This window comes from Quercus lobata, chromosome 6 (genome assembly GCF_001633185.2).
Source record: "Quercus lobata isolate SW786 chromosome 6, ValleyOak3.0 Primary Assembly, whole genome shotgun sequence".
NCBI lineage: Eukaryota > Viridiplantae > Streptophyta > Magnoliopsida > Fagales > Fagaceae > Quercus > Quercus lobata.
Genome location: NC_044909.1, coordinates 39,189,067 through 39,204,493, shown reverse-complemented (window position 1 = coordinate 39,204,493; position 15,427 = coordinate 39,189,067). Strand labels below are relative to the sequence as shown.

Here is a 15,427-nt window from a genome sequence, read left to right as displayed (position 1 = left end):
GTTCACATACTGTTCATCACTATAGCAGTACTGTTTATGTATTAAAAAATATTAAAAATGGGTCTCATGATACTATTCACATATTTAAAAATTATTTTACTACATCGTTTTTAATTTTCAGTTTCAATAACAATAATTTCAATCCAAATGAATCCTATGTCTTACAAATATTTACAACCCAGCTACAGTGAGGTGGTATAAATCCAACCTCACTGTAGCAGAAGCTTAGAAATTTTTATTATTTTTCTTTCTCACTTTCTCTGTCTTCTACCCTTGTCTCTGACTCCGTGTACCTCTCACTCCTCTCTCATTGCTCTATCTTTTCTTTCCTCTTCACCATTCTACCTCAATCTCTTGCCTCTTTCACCTTTCAACCTCCATCAAATTGGGCTACGGGTAAGATCGGCGCTTGTTCTTCTTTGGGTTGCTGTCTCTTTTTTTTTTGGTGGTTGCTGGGGTGTGTGGTGGTGGATTTTGATTTTGGGTAGGTAGGTTGGGAGTGGTGGCTGGTTGGGCTTAGACCAAATCGGATTGGACGAAATCGGTGTTTGGGTGGTGGACGGAGTGGTGGCCGGATTGTTTCTGGGTTTGCCGCTATGGGCCTGCGTTTTGCTCTCTGTGGGTTTACTACTGTGGGTTTGCTCAGTCTTGGTCATCGTTTTTGCTCTCAAATCGTGGGTTTGCTCTCTTGCTCGTAGGTTTTGGTGGTTGTTCACGGTGTTGGGGTGGGTTTTGTTGTGGGTTAGGCATAATGTGGATCTGTGGTGGATGGATCACGATGAAAGCAATTGCTTGGTTGTGTGTTGGTTCAGTGGTGGGTGTTGGGTATTTGGGTCGGGTTGTGGGTGTTCGTTCGGTGGTGGTAGGTAGTATATTATATTAACTGGTCTTTTAAAAAAAATATAAATGATAAAATAAAATTATAAAATAGATAAAATAAGTTCTGTAAATCTAAAATAGATATTTTTCATGTCCTACAAGACTAAAATAAAATTTTGAAACGTAAATGGTCAAATTAAAAAAATGGTTTTACTAAAAAAAATTTAAAAAAAATTTATAATGTTTTTACAAATGATTTTTAAATATGTAATTTTTCACAAATAATTCAGTTGGCATTTCTTACTATCCTTAGCTGATGGCTGTTGCATAAAACTGGTTGTGGTCATGTAATAATTTGTTTTTCTTTTTTTTGATTTGTGGTTGTTTGGCTTCAGAGGAGGTGTTCAGATCCAGTCAATAGTACCGATACAACTGCGTGATATCCACCCAAAACGTAGAAGAAAGTCTAAAAGTCTATTTGGAAGTCCTCTCTCTCATCTCATGGCCTCCATATTTACTGTTTTCATTCTACTGTCTATGTTCTTTGCATGTGGAATAGCTGAAGAGAAGCAATTTAGCCATATACAACTGGGCTCTGCACTTCATCCCGAAACTCCCCCCATGTCATGGCGTTCCCCTTCTGGCCACTTTGAATTTGGATTCTATCAGCAAGGCAATGGTTTTATGGTTGGAATCTGGTTGGTGGGTATAAACAATAAAACAGTTGTGTGGACAGCAAGCCGTGATTATCCTCCGGTCACCAGAAACGCAACACTGAATTTAACAAAGGATGGACTTATTTTGATAAATGAGCAAGGATGGGAGAAGCTTATCAGTGCTAGGACGTCAGACTCAGCTTATTTTGCTGCCAACATGCTTGATTCTGGCAATTTTGTTCTCTACAACAAAAATGATTCCATCATTTGGCAGACTTTCAGCTATCCTACTGACACTATTTTAGGAGGTCAGACTCTGTCCACTGGTGGCCAATTATTCTCTAGTTTATCGGAGACCAACCATTCAACTGGACGGTATCGTCTGAAGATGCAGTACGATGGAAACCTTGTTCTATACCCGGTAAACACTGTAGACGTTAGCAGTGATGCTTACTGGAGCTCTGGCACTTACGAAAATGGCGTAGTGTATTATAGCCTTTATCTCAATGATACAGGCCGCCTACAAATCATCAATAGCACTGGAAACAATGTTGAAGTTTTGAGTTCATCATCGGCCAGCAATAACATCAACACCATTTATCGTGCCACTCTAGAATTTAATGGATTTTTCCGGTTGTATTCACACACCTATAACGAGACTGGCACACTCAATTCATCAGTAATTGAGTGGTATGCATTGGATGATCTTTGTAAAGTGAAAGGATTTTGTGGCTTCAACAGCTTTTGCACACTCAATGATGGCAAACCGTACTGTCGTTGTCTTCCTGGAACCGATCTTATTGATGCGAATCATACATCTCTCGGCTGTGAGAGTAACTTTTTAGAAGTAGGGTGCAAAGGTGGAAGAGAATATGTTGCATCTTATAACATTAATACCACAGAAAATATGATTTGGGAAGATATTCCTTACATGGATGTACCCATGTCCACGAAGGAAGAATGCGACAATTCTTGCTTGGAAGACTGCAACTGTGGGGCAGCGTTGTTCATTGATTCGCACTGCCAGAAGCAAAAGCTTCCACTGAGATATGTTAGAAGGGATTCAAACAACCAAACCACAGCTTTCTTCAAGGTGGGCTTAAGAAGCATTAAAAGTTGGAATGAAAGTGATCACATCGGTGTCCACGTTTTCACAAGTAAAAAGATTCTAGTACAAGTTCTTGTTTTAATTTTAGGTTTTACTGCGTTCTCATTTCTGGCCCTTGGAATCTCTGGCCTTTTCATGTTCAAAATTCGAGTTCTAAGGTATAAAAGACTGAAAGAGAGTGAAACACTGGGCATGACTTTAAATATTTTTTCGTATGATGAGCTCAAAAGTGCAACAAATGGCTTCAAAGATGAGTTGGGTAAGGGTTCTTTCGGAACAGTTTACAAAGGTAATTTATACAAAGGTAAAAAATTTGTTGCAGTGAAGAAGCTAGAGAAATTGGTGGAAGAAGGGGAAAGGGAGTTCCGTGCAGAGATGCAAGCAATAGGGAGAACTCACCACAAAAATTTGGTTCGATTGCTGGGTTATTGTGCTGAGGGTTCTAAGAGGCTTCTTGTCTATGAATATATGAGCAATGGCTCCCTTGCCAATATTCTTTTTAAAGGTATAAGGCGTCCAGACTGGGATGAAAGAGTAAGAATAACATTGGATGTTGCAAGAGGAATTCTCTACCTACATGAAGAGTGCAAGACCCCTATTATTCATTGTGATATAAAGCCTTCAAACATTTTGATGGATGAATTTTGGACGGCTAAAATCTCTGATTTTGGTTTGGCGAAGTTGTTAATGCCGGATCAAACAAGGACCTTCACGGTGGTCAGAGGGACTAGGGGGTATATGGCACCTGAGTGGCAAAAGAACACCCCAATATCAGTGAAGGCAGATATTTACAGTTATGGAATAGTGCTTTTGGAGATTATATGTTGCAGAAAAAACATGGACGTTAACGTATCAAAGCCTGAAGAGATTGTTCTTTCAACTTGGGTATATAATTGCTTTGTTGCTAGGGAATTGGATAAGATTGTGGGTAATGAAGAAGTAGATAAGAGAACCTTGGAGAATATGGTTAAGGTAGCATTGTGGTGCATTCAAGATGAACCAATTCTTCGTCCTTCCATGAAAAGTGTTGTATTGATGTTAGAAGGGATAACTGATGTAGCTGTTCCTCCTTGTCCAACTAATGCCTCCACATAAACTTTCTCCTCTCTAAGGGATTTAGTTTTTGTATTGTTTTATGTATTTTTTTTTTCTTTTCTATTCATATGAGGGACTCATATGATCATAAGTGCAGCTGTTAGTTTTCTCAATACTCAGTAGTAAACTGTTTTCTGAGGCGGAGACTGTAAAGCATTACTGGAAGCAACAGTTCGTGGTTACGTGTGTTATATTTTGCTTTGATATGAAGGAAAATGCTAAAATTTCTATTAATGTCATTAAAAAAAGGGGGTAAATTGCAAATTACATCCTTGAAGTTGGGGATTGACTAGATTTTACACTCCAAAATTTCAGAAACTTGATTTTACATCTTGAAGTTTGGTTCTATTAGCAATTCATCCCTCACAGTTAGTTTCTGCTGTTAAGTGACACGTGACAGTGTCAAGGAACTAAGCTACGTTATATATGCCTAATGGCACATCAGATGAGCATAATTGTTGGTTGCTAGACACACAAAAATTCTATTTATGGAACTATGCTAAATAGTAAATACTACTGCTTCTCTTTTTGGAGCCTCTAACATGGTCTTAGATCCATAACCATATGCCCAACTTCGTTTGTGCAAGAGTGCACACATGACTACAATTATGATGAAACTCCTAGGCACATCATTATACATTAATCACATGTTCCAATTATTGTTTATTTCCCCAAATTCCTAACCTAGCTTATGAAATTATATTTTTTTAAGAAAGTTTTTTCCTTAAAAAAAAAAATAAAAAATGAAACTAACAGCTTGTTTGTTTTAGTGATATTGTTTTCTTAAAAATGAGTTATTTTCCAAAAAGTATTTTATATAAAGGTCCGGTTAATGTATATCTTTTTTTTAGAGAGTTTTAACCTATGACATCTACTTCTAATGATAACTCTTTATTATTAGACCAAGACACCAATTGGATTCTAATGTAGGCGGGGATTGAAACCTAGATATATTATTTAATCATTAGAGACTTTACTAGTTTAGCTAAATGAAACCCACTTAATGTATGCCCTTTAGGCACACATTAATCATCCATTTTAAGAAAATTTTTACGGAAAATTGACCCCTTGTGATGAATTAACAAATTACTTAGCCAAGTTAATTAATTAATTCAATTAACATACAACATGCGTGGTAGCACAAACAAACCACCAAATAACTAAATGCAATGGAAATTACACGGTGATTTATTTACGAATGGGGAAAACCTACACGGCAAAAACCCCACCAGGTGATTTTAAGGTCACTACTTTCGAGAATTCACTATTATCACAACAAGCAGTTACAAGTAAAGGAATCTCACTATATTATACCAATCTATAGTTGAACCCTTACCCCAATGCCCAAATGGACTTATTCTGTAGTGACAATCTCTCCTTTTAATGCACGGCTCCAATATGTGATTAACCAATTCGATGTGCGGATCCCAGTATGCAGCTTACTCACCAACTTGAGAAAGATGTTGGTTGCAAAGTTCTTCAGTTCATCACATGATGACGATCACAAAACTCCTTGGTTATAAAACCCTACGGTATACAAACACAACAGCTTCTTCAAGAGAAAGATGAAGTAGGGCAAATTTTGTCTTCGATCACAATTTGCATGAACACAACTTTGCTTTACACTTGCGCAACCTTTGATGGCCCTTAAAACAATCCTTATATATGTTTAGGGTTGTGAGAAAAGAAAGTCCAAAGATGTATTCACTGCCAGAGCCATCATCATTCTCATCCTCTAAAGCCGGTGGAGATGGAGAGGTGTAAGCAGTGAAACCACCCATGGTAGTATGTCGTCGTGCAATACGACCAACACAGGTGTTCACTTGACACAACTCATCATTAAGTGTGTCAAGGCGAGCATCCATGCATACAAGCTGTGCCATGATGTCCTCGAGAGTCACTCCACCCGCAGAAGATGAAGGAGCGGAAGAAGCCCGAGGATTCGTCGTCTCAGTCTGAGGCCGCCTTGATCTAAGTTGTACCTCGCTCCGTCTAAAATTGTGGAGACTCGGGAAAGGAGACAGAAAAGCGGCGAAGAAGCCTCGTGATAGTAGAAGGAAAAATGAGTTTATCACGAGTCGTCGTATCCCTATAGACTTCTATAAGCGATAGAATAAAATGAGAAGGGAAGTCAATAGAAATGTCCTCTAAGAGGGATAACAAAAATCAAGCACGAGGCTCTGTGATAGAGTTATAGTGAGACAAAGGATGGAAAATGAATGTCATCACCATGTTAAGGAATCTCGAACCTTTTGCAAAGCCCGAGTAAGGGGTGTTTTGATGGTCACCCTAAAATGAGGGTGTCTCACAAAATAGAGACGAGTTGCAGCCAAGGTAATTAGGGTGCGCTACCTTGGGAACATGTAGTACCTCGGATACAATATCCGAAGTAACTACAATGTGCGTACCTTGAATTTGAGTGACAAAATAAGGTATTGAAGTATCGAATTTGTGCATGTTGGAGTAAAACTCCTATATGATCACAGAGGGACAGGTGACCGGGATCCCACACAGTGACTCCTAACCCTGACTGTAGATGATAGTGGGAAGGTTAGTATCAAAAAAATCTGATAGGATAACTTGGCATTCCGAATGAATGCCTTGTCGAGAAAAGTTCTCCGAAAAGTCTTTACGGGCTTTATCATCACGAAACCGTACATGAGAAGGAGTGGGGTCAAAAGAAGTGGATGCCCCAAAATAAAGAGGGTTTTGGGACAGAGTGGATTTTCGTTTAGGTGCCATAAAACAATTAACAAACAAAAGAGAAAGAGAAAGAAACACACAGAAAGACACCAACAATATCAATATCAATATAAAGAAAAGAAGGTATGTATGCATGAAAAGACATGAACATGTGACGTGCAAACCTAAAAACATCAAGGGCTCAGCTCAATCCAAACCTAACAGCACACATCATTGTAACAAAGTAAACACACATCTAAAAATGCATGACGCATTGTTATAATGCAGATGTAATGCAATGCATAAAGTTTTAAAACTCATTTAAGCAAAACCCAACCTAAAAATTATGCAAAAACCTCATCAATTTTGAAAAACCCCAAAAACTTTTCAAAAACCCAAAACTTAGGTAAAAAAGAATGAAATGCATGATACAAGTGAGAAATAAGATCATACCAGATGAAGAACACTTGATTTAGGCCAAAGATCAAGTGAGGAAAGTGAAGGGTTTGAGTTTGAGGAGTTTGGGAGAGAGAGAAGTGAGTTTTTGTCGAGAAAGATAGATCGGAAAGGAATGAGAGAAAATCGCACTGAAATGTATATATAGAAAATCATAAAGCTCAACAGATCCAGAGATGTCGAGATTTAAAACACGTGAACTAGCTGTTGAAGAGCTATTGAGGGTCTATCGAGAGGTGTCCATAGCAAAAGGGGCTAGATGGATCAAAAAGCTATCGAGCATCTATTGAGCATCCAGAAAGTTTCTCAATGGATCGAGTAGCTGTCAAGAAGCTATTGAGAATGCGACAAAAGCTATTGAGAATGCGATAAAAAGAAGCTGAAAGAGCTTGATAGATAGCCTAGCTATCGAGAGGTGTCCAGCAACTGTCGAGATTGCTCAAAAACAGTTTTTCAAGAAGAGAAAAACACATACATGAATGCAATCAAGCATGCTATACAACCAAAGATCCAAACAACATTTTAAGCTCTCAAAATCATCTTTCAACAAGAAAAATGTCAAGCACATAGATCCAAAACACACACACACACACACACACTAAACAAGTCTAACCAATTTTATATTTCAAAAACAAGTTAAGACAATTTAGTGAGCATACATTAACACGTGTATTCCCTGTGATGGCCAAATCACATTGTACTTGCACATGTATCAAAAGTAGCAAAGAATATTGCATGTTATGTGTGAAAAACATTGTAAGATTGCATAAGTGTCTATATGGTATGACGATTTGAGATATGAGAAAATCACTTTAACTCACACACAATCATAACTGTTTGATAGGGACTATCACCTTCGAGATACATCCTATAACTCCCACATCTCCTAGAATACACGCTTGCAATCATATATAAAGCATTTGATTCTTTTTGCTTCTTATTTTTCTTTGCATATTTTTCTTTTAAGCAAACCATGCATGGGCATATAAGAGATAGAAAATAAATACCCAATGATGTTAAGCATTTGACATTCCACTTTTGCTATGCTGAAGCATACAAATGTCATTTCATAATTGGCGGGCAACAGTGGTGAGATGGTTATTTATGCCTTTCTCTTAGGATTTTCTAGTCCTTCATGTCAAAAAGAGTAATCTGAGTGTTAAGTACAAGAGATTACTTAATCTTACTTATCACAAACACGAGCCACAAATCTCATTTGCTTAGTTGTGCATAGAGATGTTCATATAAGCTACAAAAGATACAAAGTTTTGAAAACTTTGTTTCAATGGCCATCCAAGGTACATAAGTACCAATGTACACAAACACACACTATTTTTGTATTTTTTTGATTTTTCAAAAAAAAAAAAAATTTGTGAAAAGAAAAATAAAACAAATCTGAAAAATAAACAAACAAAAACATGTTAAACAAAGTAATGCATAAAACTAGACTAACTCAAAACATGAAAGCAAAACACATAAGTAATGCAAAAGCAAAAACAAGAAAGGGAGAGAGAGAAAAAGTGACTAAATCACTTGGTGCCTTTTTCCTTCCAAACCTTGGAAGAACCTTTCCGTTTTGCAAACCCTTGATCCGGTGGTGTGGGAGAAGAATTGAAACCATTCAAGTTTGAAAGGAACATGAGTGCTTTGAGAAGATCTCCCAAAGGAGCAAAGGAGGATGGAAACTGATTCTGATTTCCCAATGAGATCATATTGTTACTCTATTGAGTGGCTAACCAATTGTAGCAATTTGGTCAAGTATGTCCAGTTGCTTCATAATGATGACAAAGATGCTGCTTCTTCTGTTTAGGCTTTTAGGTGTTTCCCTTCTTAGCCCTAGGGTTTTTGATATCTTTCTTATCCTGCTTAAGGGGTGCTCCTCAGATAGATTTATCATGTTCTCACTAGCTAACACATTTTGCACATTATTGTTTTCAGATTCAACATTATTACTAGGAGGAACAAAAATAGTAGTACTAGCGAAAGCAATACTGGGAGAAGAGAAATCATACCTTAAACCGGTTCGATCGGAAGCAAATTTCTGAAGATTGAGCATCTCATTAAGCTTTGCACTTGAAGTCCTTTCCAACTGAGCTCTGACTTGGAATAGCTCTGCCTCAAGTTTCTTAGTCTTCCCAGCCAAGAAATTATTCTTAAATCTTAGTGCTCTAATAGTCTGATTGGCTTCATCAAACTTCGTGGAGATTTCTTCTCGTTCAAGTTCCACATCACTGAGTTTCTTGGTGCCCAACCTATACAACTTCTCATACTTTTTCGAGACCTTGTATAACTTTGCATAGGCTGTGTGGATGTCATCTTGTTCATCCATCTTCTCAAATTTAGACTCCACCAAGTCCTCTTCTTCATCCACATCTTCAACAATCCCTTCATTAGGATTTACAGTGGTACTGAAGGCATTTAGGATTCCATCATCCTCATTGTCGGAATCATCTTTAGGCTCGGTGTTGCTCAAAGTAGCAACAAGTGCCTTGCTCTTCCCAATGGTCTTGAGATATGTAGGGCACTCTTGTTTCATGTGTCCGAAGCCTTGACATCCAAAGCATTTTGATCTTGAGGGAACAGTGTACTGATCGCCATCCCTAGCATCCTTCTTTCCTTTGTCCTGGTTCTTGAACTTAGACGAGTTGGATTGCTTGCAGTCTTTGTCAAATCCTTTAGTATTGGCATTCTTCATAAAATTTTTGAATTGCCGAGTGATATAGGATTTTATTGTAGAATCTTCATCGTCTGAAGACTCATTAGTATCACTGCTCTTGGCCTTCAATGCCATGCTCTTTCCCTTACTAGATTTCCCTATCCTTGTCAAACCCAACTCATACGTCTGTAGATTGCCAACTAACTATGTCAAAGGAATTTTGTCAATATCCTTTGATTCCTCAATTGCGGCGATCTTGGTATGAAATCTCACGGGTAGAGATCTGAGCACTTTTCTAACAATCTTGGGTTTAGGAATGGTTTCCCCAAGATTAAATGCTGAGTTCACTATGTCCTTGAGCTTGACATAGAACTCATCGAATGACTTATCCTCCTCCATCTTAATCTCTTCAAAGCTCGTGGTAAGCCTCTGAAGCCTTGAATCCTTGACAACCTTGGTTCCTTCATAGGTTGTTTGAAGGATAGTCCATGCTTCCTTTGCAATTTTAGTAGAGGATATCTTTTTGAACTCCTCATTCGTGACTGCACTGAATAAAGCATTCAATGCTCTGCTATTGAAATTAGCCACCTTGATCTTAGCATCATCCCAATTGGCCGGCGCTTCCTTTGGCTTGGTCCAGCCTACCTCCATAGCTTGCCACACCATTTCATCTAATGACTACAAGAAAGCTCTTATGCATACTTTTCAATATGCATAGTTAGTGTCATCAAATAAAGGAGGTATAATAAGAAACTGTCCTCTATCCATGACAAACAAGGGTCAATGGATCACACAGTAAAGATTAAAACGTAATTAGAGTGTGCCTTCTCTGATACCACTTAATAGGCCAAAAATGTATTGACCCCTTGTGATGAATTAACAAATTAATTAGCCAAGTTAATTAATTAATTCAATTAACATGTAATACGCGTGATAGCACAAATAAATTACCAAATAATTAAATGCAGCAGAAATTAAATTGACATGGTGATTTGTTTACGAATGGGGAAAATCTACACGGCAAAAAGCCCACCGAGTGATTTTAAGGTCACCACTCCCGAGAATTCAGTATTATCATAACAAGCGGTTACAAGTAAAGGAATCTCAGTATCTTATACCAACCTATAGTTAAACATTTACCCCAATACGCAATTGGACTTATTCTGTAGTGACAATCTCTCCTTGTAATGCATGGCTCCCAGTATGTGACTAACCAATTCGATGCGCGGATCCCAGTATGCGGCTTACTCACCAACTTGAGAAAGATGTTGGCTACAAAGTTCTTCAGTTCATTAACATGATGAAGATCACGAAGCTTCTTGGTTACAAAACCCTATGATGTACAAACACAGCAACTTCTTCAAGAGAAAGATGAACTAGGGCAAATTCTGTCTCCGGTCACAATTTGCATGAACACAATTTTGCTTCACACTTGTGCAACCTATGACGGCCCTTAAAACAATCCTTATATATGTTTAGAGTTGTGAGAAAAGAAAGCCCAAACATGTATTCACGGATTGTATTGAAATCAACTCTGAAAAACTTAATTTCATAAAACTTAATAGATAGCTTATTTGTCGAGAAGCTGTAGAGTATCAAGCTTCAGTAGCTTTTTAAACCTCGATAGATACTCACTATCGAGTTTTAAAATCTAGCACTTCTTCACTTGTTTCTTGGACAGACTTGCATGGTTTTAACACTTGATCTTGAAACCTTGTTCCTTGAAGCATTAAACACATCCTAGATCAACCCAATTACAAGTAAAATGCATTTTGTCAAAGGATTAACCAATTCAATATTGACATATGTTCCTAATATTAAATCACATATATCCTAACATATACAGGAGGAGATTATTAGGTCACTAACTCGAGAGAGGGACCTATGGTAGAAAGAGAGGGAGGCCTATGCTATTGCCATAAAGAGGGAGAGAGGTCAGCTCTAGGTTGAGTTAAGCCTACTTTATGGGTATATCAGTGTTCTGATTAGCGAGACGAGGGAGCATACCTCTTGTACCTCATATTCTTGGCAAAGATCCTACTATTCGTCACCATGAGTCTGAGTATATGCCTGCTCCTCGCAGACTAGCTGGTAGTTGGGGATATGCCCCCTTAAATGATTGGGCACGAGGCCCTGCACTAGATCTAGCACCATTTCAGGCTCTGGGTTATGTCCCAGGTTCTCTGGCGGATCGAACCAGTCCTTCTATGAGTCCCACTATGGGTGATGAGGCCAATGATGACAGCGTTGGGTGCTTTGCTGATGATGCCATTAGAGATAATGACTCCCTCTAGGCCAGCCATGTATTGTTGCACCATGATGTAGCCCCTGCACGGGTATGTTTTTTTCATTTTTCTTGTATTTTGTAGACATTGTCCCTTGGTGAGCCAAACATTTATATTTTAGATTGCCTCTTGGTAGGCTTGGATTGTATGTATTATATTGCCTATTGGTAGGCTTTTGACATTTATGTATTATATTGCCCTATAGTGGGCCTTGATGTATGATATTGCCCCTCGATAGGCTCTTGATGTATGTATGGACATTACCTCTTGGTAGGCCTTACATGTATGCTTCTAGATTTTTCCTATTGGTAGGCTCTCAATGTATAATTCTTGTACATTGCCTCTTGGTAGGTCTTACATGTATGATTTTGGATTTCGCCTATTGGTAGGCTCGAATGTATGGTCATTGCCCCTTCGTAGGTCTTACATGTATGTTTCTAGATTTTACTTTTTGGTAGGCTCCTGATATATGATGAACATTGCCTCTTGGTAGGCCTTACAGGTATGTTTCTAGATTTTACCTATTGGTAGGCTCCTGATATATGATGAACATTACCTCTTGGTAGGCCTTACATGTATGTTTCTAGATTTCGCCTGTTAGAAGGCTCTTGATGTATGATGAACATTGCTTCTTGGTAGGTCTTACATGTATGTTTCTGGATTTCACTTGTTGGTAGGCTCTTGATGTATGATTGGACATTGCCTCTTGGCAAGTTTTACGTGTTTGTTTCTAGATATCGCCTGTTGGTAGGTTCTCAATGTATATATAAACATTGACTCTTGGTAGGCCTTAAATGTATGTATGACAATAGCACTTTAGCATTTAGGAGCTGGTTGCACCATTGTGGTCACTTTTCATCGCACTGCGCTTTCACAAAGTTACCGATAAAATCTAATGTTGATTGACCCACTGAGGGATATAAGAAAGGGAGAGACCGCATAAAATTAAACTGCCCCAATGTAGGTTTTATGTGGTTCTTATCATGAGAGGAAAGGTTCCTAAAGGGGTGGACCCGTTCTTGAACATATTAATTAGCAAAAAATGGACTGAACCGCGCAAAATAAATTGCCCTAGTGTAGGGTTTCGCGTGGTTCTAAACTGATCAACCGACTTGAAGCGGGATTAGAATCACACTGGATGATATGGGTTCCTTGACAACACTAATGATGATCGTGGATTTCCCCAGCAGGATTTTGGACTTGTTGTGCGACAAAATGCACTGATTATCTTGGCCATCGACAGAATCGATTGATGCTTCGAGAAAAGTTCCCTTGAGGAATTGATCAATGTGATCTTCATACCATCCTACATGGACTGCTATTAACAACTGGGAATGGTCCTAGCACTGTCCTATTACATGTCTTGATGACGAGGGCTAAACCGACCCCTGAACCGAGTTTTAAAAATGAGGTTCAAGTTATTGTAGGATGCCGGACAAGACGCACAAAGATAAATTGCCCTAGTGTAGGCTTTGTGTGGTCTCGATTGTGCGAAAAAATCTTTTGAAAGACAAGTTTGCTACGGAACTTGCCGAGCACCACTATTAAGTAGGGCTGTAAATGAACAAAGCCGATCATGAACAACTCAAGCTTGGCTAGATAAAAAGGTTGTTCATATTTGTTTTTTTATAAGTAAGCCAAGCTTGAGCCTTAGTTTTAGGCTCGTTTAATAAACAAGCTGAGCCTAAGCAAAAAAGTTTGTTCACAAACAAGCTCGTGAGCTATTAGGCTTAATACACAACAATTCAAGCATAGACTCGTTTATAAGTTTATATGTGTTAACTAAATATACTCATTACATATTTCTTAATAATGACATGGCCAACATGAGACCACTACCTATATTACCTTAATTTTTTCCCTCCCTTTAAACTAATCAAGAACCATTTTAGACTATAATTACATTTAAAAATAAATAAATAACTAAGTAAGCCACATATGATCCTTCCTTATCAATCATCTAAAGTAAAGTTATGAAACATATTAGTATTTTCTCATTCCTAATAGTTACAAACAGGTATTTTTCTAGTCCTTCACCATCTAATGTGAATGTAAAAATTGTATTTGAACAATTGCTGAAGTTGTAGATAAGGAATGATGAATGAATGAATTTAATTATGCAAATTATTAATTTGAATAATAGCTAATCATAAGTAAGACTTGATGCATGATAAAATGAGTATACTATTTTCTTTTTCTTTTTTCTTAATTTTAGAGATTTAAGCATTTAATAATGTAATTTTTTTAGATTTTGAGCTCAAAAACTTAACCTAAGCTCGAGTTTGAGCTTGATATTAAGCTTGACTTTGGCTTAACTAATTAATCAAGCCAAGCCAAGCCAAGCTCAAGCTTTTTGGCTTTCCCATGAGTTCAAGCTTAAACACTATTCGACAAAGTTCGACTCATTTACAACCTTAACTGTTAGCGCAAAACCCAAGGGAATCTTCTCTCTGAAGTTGTCCAAAACCCTTCATTCTCTAGATTAATGTTCAGAATAGGTGTGGGTTTGTGCCAATGGGGTTGAAAAACCATGGCATGTGTCTCAAGGGGCAGGGGCCCTTGTAGGTGTGCCGCCTGAGGCCGTAGGCCCTACAAGGTGCGCCAGCCTCAGGAAGCATGCATAAAAGCTAGATGCCTCCCCAAACCTCCCATATTCTGGTCTGCAATTTTTTGGGTCTTCTCCTACCCATTTTCTTCACTGAAAACTCCTAGACACCATTTTTCTTCACTTTTCTGCACAAATTTGCATCTATACACCGGATTCTTTCAGGTTTGAGCATGGATGTTCTTGGTCTCAAGACTTATGATATTATGGTGGAGCTTAAGCGGGAGACTTTTAATAAGAGGGAGCTCAAGAGATGGTGAACTTATTCTCTGCTAAGGATTGGGCTTATATCCAGCAGTCCCTCGGAGATGCCACTTCACTCTTTTGCACTTCTTTGGATTGGCACTTACTAGAGGCCATAGTTACTTATTGGGATCCCGCTTTGAGGTGCATCACCATTGGAGATGTGGATTCGGTCCCTACTTTGGAGGAGTAGGATCGCTTTCTTTCTCTCCCTACCCCCACGAGTTAGGTTTACCAGCCACCAACTCAATCTCACTTTCCAAAGTGATTGGCAGAGCTTTTAGGCCTGAAGATGCCTATTGTGAATGTTCTGACCCGATATGAAAGTGGTTTGGGAGGTAGCATCCCTTTCAATTATCTGCTTTGTCGGTTTGGCGAAGTTGACTGCCCTGCTGCTTACTGAGGAGACTTTGTGGATTTGGAGGAGCATTGGACTTTCTACAAGCACTAGGCCTTCATGGTGGCCTTCTTTGACTTAGTGTTATTCCCTTCTCAGTCGGGTTCCATCAACTTTGTAGTTCTACACCTGGTGAGTACTCTGCCTCATAACACTTCTTTTATTCCCTTTCTCCTCTTTGAGACTATTCAGTCTCTTTCTCTATGTCGTGAGATGGGTAGTGGTAGGCTTGGATGTTATGTGCATCTGCTATAGTTGTGGTTCTGTAGTCATCTGAGTATGATATTTAGGGAATAGCTTGCTAGGTTTTTGAGGAAGAATAAAGTTAAGATCACTGTGGCCCTTGATCTTCCTTTTACTGGGAATACCGCTAGTTGGTTGCGGTATTTGTTTGGCTTGGGTTCCACTGACTGGAAATGGAAAGT

General features: G+C 38.5%; 1 protein-coding gene across 2 annotated transcripts; it reads left to right on the top strand.

The window, feature by feature from the left end:
- The first annotated feature begins 256 nt into the window (after window positions 1-256).
- Window positions 257-3,945, top strand: LOC115995459 (G-type lectin S-receptor-like serine/threonine-protein kinase LECRK3). Of its 2 annotated transcripts, none has more exons than XM_031120035.1 (2): window positions 257-396; window positions 1,215-3,945. In XM_031120035.1, exon 2 carries the CDS (start codon window positions 1,321-1,323, stop codon window positions 3,676-3,678), a length of 2,358 nt encoding a protein of 785 aa, XP_030975895.1. In that variant the 5' UTR covers window positions 257-396; window positions 1,215-1,320; the 3' UTR covers window positions 3,679-3,945. The 2 variants fall into 2 exon arrangements, with proteins under 2 accessions (XP_030975895.1, XP_030975894.1); XM_031120034.1 differs by having other exon boundaries at window positions 257-862.
- The last annotated feature ends 11,482 nt before the right edge of the window (window positions 3,946-15,427 follow it).

Coding starts and splice junctions, on each gene's coding strand:
- LOC115995459 (XM_031120035.1), top strand. CDS start 1,321: ATGGCCTCCATATTTACTGTTTTCATTCTACTGTCTATGTTCTTTGCA.